The 12,447-nt window shown below is 37.2% G+C and overlaps 1 protein-coding gene across 2 annotated transcripts in view; it reads left to right on the forward strand.

The window, feature by feature from the left end:
• SEC23A (SEC23 homolog A, COPII coat complex component) overlaps window positions 1–12,447 on the forward strand; it is a 65,991-nt gene that overhangs the window by 4,500 nt on the left and 49,044 nt on the right. For both annotated transcript variants that reach the window (XM_008269515.4, XM_051822180.2), the window contains exons 2-8: window positions 2,149–2,390; window positions 3,829–3,886; window positions 4,097–4,183; window positions 5,751–5,987; window positions 7,762–7,841; window positions 8,894–9,038; window positions 11,776–11,934. In XM_008269515.4, the coding sequence (XP_008267737.1) occupies window positions 2,170–2,390; window positions 3,829–3,886; window positions 4,097–4,183; window positions 5,751–5,987; window positions 7,762–7,841; window positions 8,894–9,038; window positions 11,776–11,934 (987 nt within the window). In that variant the 5' untranslated portion in view covers window positions 2,149–2,169. The remainder of the gene's footprint in view (window positions 1–2,148; window positions 2,391–3,828; window positions 3,887–4,096; window positions 4,184–5,750; window positions 5,988–7,761; window positions 7,842–8,893; window positions 9,039–11,775; window positions 11,935–12,447) is intronic.

A 12,447-nucleotide genomic window follows, 5' to 3' on the forward strand; every position in this document is an offset into this window, starting at 1 on the left:
ACCAACGGCAAAGGAAGACCTTTCTCTTTGTCTCTCTCTCTCTCACTGTCCACTCTGCCTGTCAAAAAAAATAAATAAATAAAAAATACAAAAAAAAAACAAAAAAAACAAAGAAAGGCAGAGGGAAAGAGATCTTTTATCCTCTGGTTCACTTCTCAAATGTTGCAATGGCCAGGACTAGGCCAGTCTGAAGCCAGGAGCTTCATCCAAATCTCCCATGTGGGTACTAGGGGCCCAAGTACTTGGGTCATTTTCTGTTGCTTTCCCAGGTGCATTTTCAGAGAGCAGGATCAGAAGTGGAACAACTGGGACCTGAAGTGGTGCCCATATGGGATGCCAGCGCTGTAGACAGCTACTTTACCTACTACATCACAGTGCCAGCCCCCTGTGTTTTTCAACTACCTCTCTTTCTCTCACTTATTAGAATTAGTTCTTTGCTCCACCATTGTTCTTAGCAATTTGAACATCCATGCTGGTTCTTCTGGCATTGTAGGTTCATAATTCAGTTCTTTTAACTTGAGGGCCTTCATCTTTGCTACATAGCACTTGAAACTATTTTCCACAGCTCTAAATTCTGCAACTTCCTTTAGTGACTAATCACTGTTGGCATTTGAGAGCATGAGGTAGAACTGTTGCCTAGAGAGGAAAGCTGGCATCCCAGGTTGGCAGTTAGAGAGTAACAAGAGAGAGATGTCTCTTGATATTAGGCCCTCCCCAGAGTGGCATCCTCTTCCCGGTAGTAAATTTAAATTATTTTTTGAAATTATATATTCATTCTAGTCCCGGTTGGGGCACCGGATTCTGTCCTGGTTGCTCTGGCTACAGCTCTCTGCTGTAGCCCGGGAAGGCAGTGGAGGATGGCCCAAGTGCTTGGGCCCTGCACCCGCATGGGAGACCAGGAAGAAGCACCTGGATCCTGGCTTCGGATTGGCGCAGCGCCGGCCATAGCGGCCATTTGGGGGGTGAACCAATGGAAGGAAGACCTTTCTCTTTGTCTCTGTCTCTCTCGTTGTCTAACTCTGCCTGTAAAAAAAAAAAAAAAGAAAGAAAGAAAGAAAGAAAGAAAGAAAATTATATATTCAAATGAAAGTTTGATATGTTCTCATAAGTTGTAATGTTAAAAATATTCCAAGAGTCTGGTGTTATGGTTCATCAGGTTAAGCTGCCACTTGCGACACCAGCATCCTATATTGGAATTCAGTTGGAGTCCTGGTTGCTCCACTTGTGATCCGACTTCCTGCTAATGTGCCTGGGCAAAACAGTGGAAGATGGCTCAAGGACTTAGGCTCCTGGGAGACCAGGATAGAGTTACTGGCTCCTGGTTTCTGCCAAGCCCAGCCCTAGCTATTGGGGCTATTTGTGGGAGTGAACCAGTGATGGAGGCTCATTCTCTGTCCTTCTGTCTCTCTCTTATTATCAGTCTTTCATATAAATAAATAAAGGAAAATCTTAAAAAAATTCTGAATTAAATTTCTGAGATTTAAATGATGTCATTTAAATTATGATTATAAATCATGAGAATGATATTAAATGATATGTAAATGATTTATAAATCATGGGAAAACTGATTTATCAAGAATTTTATTTATTGTGTCACAAATATTTTGTGTTGGTACAATACAAGAATTATTTGCCTCTATGGTTTAATATAATTTGGCTCTCAAATTCATGAAGGGCTTTAAACTCCAAAGTCTTAAGTTTGGTAATAAGAGAGTAGAATTGAGTTCTAATGTGTTAATATTGCTGAATATAGGGAAATATACTTAATTTTTAAAAAAGATTTATTTATTTATTTATTTGAAAGACAGAGTTACAGAGAGACAGAGGCAGAGCGAGAGAGGTCTTCCATCTGCTGGTTCACTCCCCGAATGACAATGGCCAGAGCTGGGCTGATCCCAAGTCAGGGAACCAGGAACTTCTAACCGGTCTCCCACATGGGTGCAGGGATTCAAGCACTTGGGTCATCTTCTGCTGCTTTCCCAGGCCATAGCAGAGAGCTGGATCACAAGTGGAGCAGCCAGGTCTTGAACTGGTGCCCAAATGGGATGCCAGCAGTGCAGGTGGCAGCTTTACCTGCTTCGCCACAGCGCTGGCTCCATCTTCTTAAGAGGTTCCTAGATTTTAAAATGTCTTTTAATTTTGTTACAGAAATAAGAATCAAGCTCCACAATGACAACCTATTTGGAATTTATCCAACAAAATGAAGAACGAGATGGAGTCCGATTTAGTTGGAATGTTTGGCCATCAAGTCGACTGGAAGCTACAAGAATGGTTGTTCCAGTGGCAGCCCTGTTTACACCACTGAAAGAGAGACCTGACTTACCGCCTATTCAATATGAACCTGTTCTTTGTAGTAGGACCACTTGCCGTGCAGTTTTGAATCCTTTATGGTAATTAAAATATATGAGAAAAACTAATGTGGCACTATGATTCAAAAATTTACTTTATTTCTTGCTTGTTTATATAAAAATCTCTTTGTTTTGTAGTTATTTTTGAAATTATGATTGGAAAAGTATCCAAAGAGCTGTAGAATTTTAGAATAATTCTGTTTGTACTGATTTGATAAGATAAGGAGACCAAGTGGAAAAGTGTCACTATAAAAACTATAAAAACTGTTATATCTATCAGTATTTTCTGGATACTCGTGCTGGCTGTGTATCACACAGAAAAGTCATATTATGTCAGAAAAGTCATAATTATTAGGTGGCTTGGATTTGAGAAATGCTATTTCTTGTTGCTTAAGCCAAAAATCCCAAGGGCCATCTTTATTCTTCTTTCCTCTCCGTCCAGTCCACTAGCAAATCTCTTCAGTTCTGCCTTCAGAATGGCATGGATTCTGTGTGTTATCCTTGATCTCTGGTAGTATACCCTGTTTCAAGATACCAGCATTTTTTTCTTGAGCCATTTCAACATCCTTCTAACTGGTGTCCTTGTTTCCATTCTTGTCTTTCTAGCTGTCTGTTCTGTGCCAAGATGCCAGGGTTTTATGAATGAGAGTTAGATTAATAAAATCCTCCAATAGCTCCTTATACTTGGAATGAAAAATCCATTCCTTTTATCAAGTCCTGTAAAACACTACTTGATCTAGTTTCTAAGTATTTCTTCTTTTATCTTGTATCATCCATTTTTCTTATTTAATACTTTAACCCTAGTGCTCTCCTCTGATCCTTTGAGCATACCAAATTTATCTCTACCTTGGAATTTGTGCAGTAGTTATGGATTCTGTCTGGATTGCTCTGCTCCCACATTTTCCTATGACTGTAAGTTCCTTTTCATTCAGATCATACTTCAGTTGTCTATTTCAGAAGAATTTTTCTTTGATGTAGCTCTCCCAAACAGATCCTGCCTTATATTCTTTCATCTATATTCCTAAAATGTATTTTTTGTATTTATGCATCCACTTGTCTTTTGTCTCTTTCTCTTCTACAGTGTAAACTCCGTCAGAGCAGAGATCTTTTCTTTCTTGGTTACTATTCTATCACATCCACCTAAAGTAGTTTTTGTACATGTTAGGCCATCAATGAATACATTTTTGACTTGAACAAATGTTTTCTAGGTGGTCTGAATGTAGTGTTACTAAATCCATTTGAAAAAAAAAATAGGATTGTTTTTATTGTTCATGTGGCACATAATTTATTATATATTGTTTTTAATTATGTGTAGGAAGTATGAATGAGATATTGTCACCAACTAAAACTACATAGCTTTTAAAGATCATTTTGACTATCAATTTGAATGTTACTCTTTTAGAAATAAATTATTTTATTGAAATTATGATTCTTATCAAATTGAACTGAAATGTCTACATCTTTTCTTTTCTTAAAATAGTCAAGTGGATTATCGAGCAAAACTCTGGGCTTGCAACTTTTGTTATCAAAGAAATCAGGTATGAAAACCTCCATTGCAGATGTCAGTGCTACAAAAATAGTCATATGAAAAGTGTGTATTTAAAAAGGACTAAATCATTACTTTTCATATAATTAAAATACCCACTTTTAATAACTAAATTGTAAGCAAATATTTGTAGTTTAAAATTTTATCATTCTGGAAAATAATTTGTTAAAATTTTTGGTTCTTTTTTTTTTTCTGTCTGTAGTTTCCACCTACTTATGCTGGTATATCTGAACTGAATCAGCCTGCTGAACTTTTACCTCAGTTTTCTAGCATTGAATATGTAGTTCTGGTAAGAACATAAGAGCAAATATTTAAGAAGGTTTTAAATATCCAGTAGTTTATTTTATACCAAAGCAATTGTTAAGTTGAGATGACTTAAAGCATCCTCACACATTGAACTGATGGCGTATTTTAAAAGTAGAAACTGTTAAGATCAATTGGAGCAAGATGATTTCTCTTAGTTATTTGATGGGTGACCAGATACTGGTTAGGGTGGTGTTATTTGCTATTCTGGGTGGATCAGTAAGCAATTAAGTATCAGTCTTGGTCTGTAGTTGGAAGGTCGGTTTACAAATACTTAGTATGATGCTGGAATCTATTGCTGTGTCTCTAAGTAATGAAAATTTTTTTTTGTTTTTATTTATTTTTAAAGATTTATTTATTTATTTGAAAGGCAGAGTTACAGAGAGGCTGAGGCAGAGATTGGTCTTCCATCTGCTGGTTCACTCTCCAAATGGCTAGAGAGGGGCCAATCTGAAGCCAAGAGCCATGAGCTTTTACCAGTGTGCTCCCACACTGATGCAGGGGGTCCAAGGACTTGGTCCATCTTCTACTGCTTTCCCAGGCCATAGCAGAGAGCTGGATTGGAAATGAATTAGCCAGGACTTGAACTGGCACCAGCATGGGATGCCTGCTCTGCAGGCTGTGGCTTTACCCGCTATGTCACAGCACCTGCCTCTCTTTTTGTTTCTGAAGATTTATTATTATTTATTTGAGAGGCAGAGTTACAGGCAGAGGGAGAGACAAAGAGAAAGGTCTTCCATCCACTGGTTCACTTACCAAATGGCTCCAATGGCCAGAGGTGGACCAATCCAAAGCCAGAAGCCAGGAGCTTCTTCCAAGTCTCCCACGTGGGTGCAGGGTCCCAAGCACTTGAGCCATCTTTGCTGCTTTTCCAGGGACATTAGCAGGAAGCTGGATCAGAAGTGGAGCAACTGGAGCTCCCACATGGGATGCTGGTGCCACAGGTGGAGGCTTAACCTACTATGCCACAGTGTCGGTCCCTATTGCGTTACTTTTTTTTTAGTAAAATACTTTTTCTTCCTTTTCTGACAAGCGTCACATAGTTGTGTATATATTTAAGTGTGGGAGTAATAATATTGTTTATGAATGTTGTAGGGAAAACAGAATTATCATTCCCTTGAGCCAATCAGTAATTTGTCCAGCTTTGCTAGTTTATGGTTCTCTGAAAATTCAATTCGGGTTTAGAAAATTGTTTTATAAAAGTTGCTTCACTTTGTGATTAACTTCATAGGTGTTACTTTATTTAAAAATAAAAAAAATTCACTGTAAGAAATGAAACCTCACGTACTTAAATGAAATGGAGAGTGAAAACTCTCTCTATGTAACTATAACTGTACATAATGTTTTTAAACTTGATTTTTCACTTAGTTATACTATGTCTTGGATTTCTGTCCTTGACAGTGCATACAGTCAATTTCATTTCTGAAATGACTTTATTAGGATTCCATTGTATTCATTACTTAATTAATTACTTCTGTTGACTGTCATATATTGTGCTGAAGTGTTAGTACCTTTTAAATAACTATTTTTCTTATTTAAAAACATTTTAAAAGCGTGGTCCTCAGATGCCTTTGATATTCCTCTATGTGGTTGATACTTGCATGGAAGATGAAGATTTACAAGCCCTGAAAGAGTCCATGCAGATGTCATTAAGTCTTTTACCACCTACAGCTTTGGTTGGACTAATTACTTTTGGGAGAATGGTGCAGGTTCATGAACTTGGATGTGAAGGCATTTCAAAAAGCTATGTCTTCAGAGGAACGAAAGATCTATCTGCTAAGCAGCTGCAGGTAAACAGCAAGAATGCTCTTTTCAACATGTCTGTGAACATCACAGTAGATATGTGTATAGATTCCTTCTGGATATATGTTAATAGAAAATATTTTTATTATGACTGACTAATATAATTGTATTGCAGCAACGACTTTAAGTTGAGCGTTGCCATCAACTTTACTTATGTGCCTTAAATTCCTGTCATATAGATTGAAGATCCTTTACTTTTAACTGTGTCTTTAAAGTTTAAAATAAAACTGAAGGTGATATTGGAAGGACTCATACAACAGTCATGTTGAAGACTAAGAGGGAACAACCACAGAATGTTAGCTTTTGTTTCTTGGCATCTCATATAGGAACTAAATACTTCTAGTCTAGTGGGTAAGGAGATACTTGGAGATGTAAGAGTTATTAATATGTGAACTATAGGTTTGTGAATTTTTTTCCAATGAATGATCTTATCATTGGGGAAAATTGAAGCTTTTTTTCCCCCTTAGGCAAGGGAGTTTTGTGTAGCATACCAGGAACATCTAGGGATATCTTTCAAACATCTTTTATTCCCCAGAGGTTTTCCTCAGTTGAGGTTTGTTGAAAGTAAAGGAGATTGTGTGGGAATCTGAGAGATAATTGAATTAAAAGATACTTATTTTAGGAAGAGAGACACTTGAGTGTGGTTATACAGAGAAGGGAAAGAAAAGATTAAGTGAAAGCAAGAGTGAGATGAGGAGAGTGAAGTTTCAGAAGACATGCATGGATTCCTTCAAGATCACAGCAAATACCTTATATATATGCTGTGATCCCAAACGAATTCATGTATACAAGGATGCTAAGAAAGTTTGTTAAAAATTAAAAGTTTATTTTGGTGCAAAATATTTTTGAAACCCAGGCATAATGTTTTCATGATATGCATTTTTCTTGAACTTTTTGAAATTGCACAAGATATGAGTATCTTATATCTAATAACCTGTATGTTACTCCGATACCTCTCCTTCATAGGACTTAGTAGAATTCCAGATTTACACTTATTTAGCAGATGATTTGATTTATTTCTTTGCATATCCACATTTTCCATAAGGGTAGGGACCATTTATTTTTTCACCATTATATTCTGGCGTATTGAAGGTTCTTGAGACAGAGTTGCTGAAAGGAATGGATGAATGTAAGTTAAGTATGGATGTTTAAGTGATTCAATAACTTATATTGACCATTAATTACAAACATTTTTTTTTAATCTTGAGAAGAAAGAGTAAGTGAGTGAGGGGTTCCATCTGCTGGTTTACTCCGTAAATGCCTGCAATGGTTGGGGCTGGACCAAGCCAGAAGCTAGCAACCAGGAACTCAATCCAAGTCCCCCATGTGAATAGCAGAACACAATTAACTTGAACCATCAATGCTGCCTCGAAGGGTATACATTAGCAGGAAGCTAGAATCAGTAGCCAGAGCTGTATATCAAGCCAGGTACCCTGATTACCCTGATATGAGGTATAGGTATCTTAACTGACATTGTAACCACAAGGCTAAATGCTCACCTCTAGATATAAGGTATATCTGAGCTAGTATCTTGGCTCACATAACACCTTATACTTTGATTTCTTTTGATGATCATTTCACTGTATTGTTACTATTCTTTTGATAGTCTTCCTAGAAGGACTATTTGCATTTTGAGGAAAGATACTTTGTATTCTTTATTTTTGTGCTCCTGATGTCTAGCACAGCACCTTGTACATGTTTAATTGTTGATAAATCTGTAGAAGTAATTAAGTGAAGATCACACAAATATTCTGTTTACAGGAAATGCTGGGGCTTTCTAAAGTGCCAGTTACTCAAGCAACACGTGGTCCTCAGGTACAGCAGCCACCTCCTTCCAACAGGTAATAATTAAATATGGCAAACAGGATTTTACAATTCATGCAGCTATTTTAAACATTTCATACCTTTAACTTAAACATAGTAACACTACCATATTGTTATATATTTTTAGGAATATAATTATATTACTAAGCTTTTTGAAGAATTGCAACAGAGCCATGTCACTGAAATGGTTTTTCATTATTATGTAAGGAGTTACATTAGTTTTGACATATTGATTTTATATTTTTAATTTCAGAAAAAATGTAATTTTTGTGATTTGAGGGAAGCTATGCAAAAATAGAGTTTCAAAAATCATTTCATTTTTTCTTGGCCTTATAGGTAGTGTTTCTGTCCAAATTTACTTTTTTTTTTTTTTTGAGAGGCAGAAAGAGACCTCCATTGGCTGGTTTCCTCCCAAATACCCTCTGTAACTGGGCTGGACTAGGGCAGGAGCCAGGAGCTGGGAATGCAATCCAGGTCTCCCATATAGGTGGCGGGAACCAAATTTCTTGAACTATCACCTTTGCCTCCCAGAATCTGCATTGTCAGGAAACTGGAGTCTGGAGCTGGAACTGGGAATTGAACCCAGGCAATCCACTGTGGGATGTGGGCACCTTAATCGCTAGGCTAGAAGCCTGCTCCCTTCCCTTAAACTTTCTTATCAGAGGTACTATTACTAAAAGCGAGTTATGTATCTTCTCATCATTATTTCAGTAACCCTAAAACCCATTAGATTAGTAAATGAACCATGAAGTCCCAAAGTAATACTTGATTTGAGTGTTTCTTTTATAGCAGTTGTATTCAAAGTGTGGTTCCTGGATCAGTGGCATTGGTGTCACCTGGTAACTTGTTTGAAATTCAAATTCCCAGACTTTTCAAAGCAAACTCTAGAACTGGGACCCAGCAGTTGTTGTTAAACCCTTCAATTAATTCTGAAGCACATGAAAGTTTGAGAACTCTTGGCCTGCTGTATATTCAAAATATTTTTCTCTATTTTTAGGAAAGTAAGCCATTTGTTTCTTATACCCTCACCCACAAACATGTTGTAAGTGACTTTTTATTTAATTCGCAGATTTCTACAGCCAGTACAGAAAATAGACATGAATCTCACAGATCTTCTGGGAGAACTTCAGCGAGACCCTTGGCCTGTACCACAGGGAAAGAGACCTTTGCGCTCCTCTGGGGTGGCCCTTTCCATAGCTGTAGGACTGCTAGAGGTAGTGATGACTTTTTTTTTTTAAAGATTTATTTTATTTATTTGAAAGGCAGAGTGACAAAGAGAAAGGGAGAGACAGAGCTCTTCTGTCTGCCAGTTCACTCCCCAAATGGTTACCATGGCTGGGGTTAGGTTAAACTGAAGCCAGAAGCCTAGAACTCCATGCACGACTCCCGTGTGGGTGGCAGGGGCCCAAGTAGTTGGGCCATCTTTTACTGATTTCCCAGGTGCATTATCAGGGAACTGGATTGGTAGCAAAGCAGCTGGGACTTGAACCAGCGCTCTGAAATGGAATACTGGCTTCACAGGTGGCGGATTAACCTGCTGTGTCACATCACAGTCCCCGAATAATTTTTCTTTATTTTTAGATATTATAATATTGGTAGGATGATTGTTGTAGATTAATGTTATCTAGTAGTTTCTAATATGTATAGGCAGGTCTTTTATTCCCATACAGTTTTCTTGGGTTACTTAAGAGTTTATTCCATTTTTTTGTTTATTCAGAACTCCAGTTATATAAATTGGATCATTTTTGCTTGCTTTCTATTTCATTACTTTTTACTTCTTCCTTTTATTTTTATTCTCTTGGCTATTTTATTGCTTTTCTTCAGTATTCCTTCCTAAATTTTCATTTGAACTTGGTGGTAGTTCTAGGCTGGCTGGAAGTTTCTTTCTCCTCTCTTGCATATCCTTTTTGCAAATTGAACTAATGCTGTGTGAAGGCTTGCAGTGAGAGTGCAGGGAGATAACTCACTTGGATATAGAAGGTTTTATTCTTTCTTTGTTGTTGTTTTGGACTTTAGGTCATTTTAAGTTTGGATGTTATTTGTGTTCTGATTCTGTGAAGTGTGTGTTTACGTATATTTATTTGGTCTTGTTCTTCCCTGCTGTTTCATCTTTACATGGCTAATAGTAACACAGATAACCAGAATGAAAAGAATATTTTTGTGATTAAACTAGTTTAAGAAAGTTATAGAAGTTATAAGCTTACTTTGTAAAAATAATTCAAATGATATGGAAGGATGTATGAAAATGAAAAGTAAAATGGAGTTTTCTTTATTGTCTCCCAAAATTATTACTTATATTATTTTTTAAAGTTACCATCAGATTTTATATCATTTACATTCTGTTGTAAAGTTATAATGTATCTTAAAAATAAATGCTGTATTTTATCTGATAAATGCTTATAGAATTTTGAAATAAAATAGCATTGTTAATATGATTATAAAATATTAATGGTGAATAAGGCAGAGTATATATGTATAGGAGATGTAATCCTTGGTTATTGCAACTTTCCTTCTTGGTGGATTCTATTTCATGTACAGAATTCAAGAGTACCTTTAAAATTTTTTTTCTGTATTCTCTCATTTCCTTTGGATCATGCTTAGTTACCCTTTTGTTTCTTATATATATTTTTTGGGTTTTGCATATCCAAAAATGTTTTAAAATATTGCCCTTTGCTTCATTAATAGTTTAGGTGGCTGTAGAATTCTAGGTTCAAAATGAGCTTCACTCAAAAATTTGAAGCATTCCTTTACTATTCTAAAAGTTTATTGGTGATATTTGATATAGTTTTCCTTTCTTTTTATTAAGGAAACTTATTTTTCCAACTGGACATTTTTAGAACATTCACTTTAATTTTTAAAAAATATTTATTTTATTTATTTGAAAAACAGAGTTAGAGAGAGGTAGAGACAGAGAGGTCTTCCACCCGCTGGTTCACTCCCGAATTGGCTGCAACAGCCAGAGCTGTGCCTATCTAAAGCCAGGAGCCAGGAGCTTCTTCTGGGTCTCCCACATGGGTGCAGGGGCCCAAGCACTTGGGCCATCTTCTACTGCTTTCCCAGGTCATAGCAGAGAGCTGGATCAGAAGAGGAGCAGCCTGGACTAGAACTGGCGCCCATATGGGATGCTGGCACTTCAGGCCAGGGCTTTACCCCGCTGTACCACAGCACCAGCCCCAAACATTCTCTTCAATTTTAAAGTACTGAAATTTCATTGAGCTGTGTTTAGGTTTACTTCTTGTTTCATTAACTATGTTTGATTTTTATTGGGCCTTTTCATCATGAAGACTTTATCATTCTTTATTTATTTATCTTTTTTATTTTGTATTCAATAGCTTTATATCCTTATTGTTTCCTCTTGTGTTTTCCTTCTTTGCTCCTGTTTCTGCTGCTTTACTCAAATTTATTTTCCACATCATTAACTCGATCTTCTGACATGCTTTTTAGTCCATCCATTAATGTTGTTTTATTTTTGCAATGCTTCTAATTCCAGAAACGTGTTTGTGGTTATCCGTGTTTGCTGTGATATGCATTGTAACGCATGCTCTGTTCTGTGTCCTTAGCCCCCAATATCAGTGCTAAAATCCCTCTCCAGGCAGATGGCCTACTTTGCACAGAGGGCATGTCTCAGGAATTGCTGATGTCAGAATTTGTCATCAGCTGCTGTATCTGGAGGTACAGATAAACAGTATCTTCTTTGGTCCATTGCAGTTTTTGTTTTTGATTCCAAATATGGAGCTTTTCAAGTATTCCCTTGGGAAGATGTGGTTTATTTTTGATATCTGGATATCCTTTTTAAAAATTCTCTTGTCAATCCAATACAATCAAAATCATTTTGGAGAGAATATATGCTTTTTTTAGAAATAATATATCAGTAATCATTATAAGAAATGTATAACCATGTGCTTTCCATTTTCCTTTAAACTCTTTTGATGAGTTACTTTTTTCCCATAGTGTACTTTCCCCAACACTGGTGCTCGCATCATGATGTTCATTGGCGGTCCTGCTACTCAGGGACCTGGAATGGTGGTTGGAGATGAATTGAAGACACCCATAAGATCGTGGCATGACATTGAAAAAGACAACGCAAAATATGTTAAAAAGGGAACTAAGGTAATTTTGATCTTTAAGTCTTACTTTGGTAGAAAACAGGTATTCTTTTTTTTTTTTTTTTTTTTTTTAAACAGGCAGAGTTAGACAATGAGAGAGAGAGAAAGAGAGAAAGGTCTTCCTTTTTCCGTTGGTTCACCCCCCAAGTGGCCACTATGGTCGGCGTGTTGTGGCCAGCGTGTTGCACTGATCCGAAGCTAGGAGCCAGGTGCTTCCTCCTGGTCTCCCATGCGGGTGAAGGGCCCAAGCACTTGGGCCATCCTCTGCTGCCTTCCTGGGCCACAGCAGAGAGCTGGACTGGAAGAGGAGCAACCAGGACAGAATCCAGCGCCCCAACCGGGACTAGAACCCGGTGTGCCAGCGCCGCAGGCAGAGGATTAGCCTAGTGAGCTTTGGCGCCGTCCCAGGTATTCATTTGATGGAAGAGGAAGAATACAGATGTTTTTTAATAGAAACCTGGTATTACAAAGTCTGATACTATTTAAGCTACTATTCATAATGGGAGAAATATCCTCT

The sequence above is a fragment of the Oryctolagus cuniculus genome, chromosome 12, assembly GCF_964237555.1.
Source record: "Oryctolagus cuniculus chromosome 12, mOryCun1.1, whole genome shotgun sequence".
In the NCBI taxonomy this organism is placed as follows: Eukaryota; Metazoa; Chordata; class Mammalia; order Lagomorpha; family Leporidae; genus Oryctolagus; species Oryctolagus cuniculus.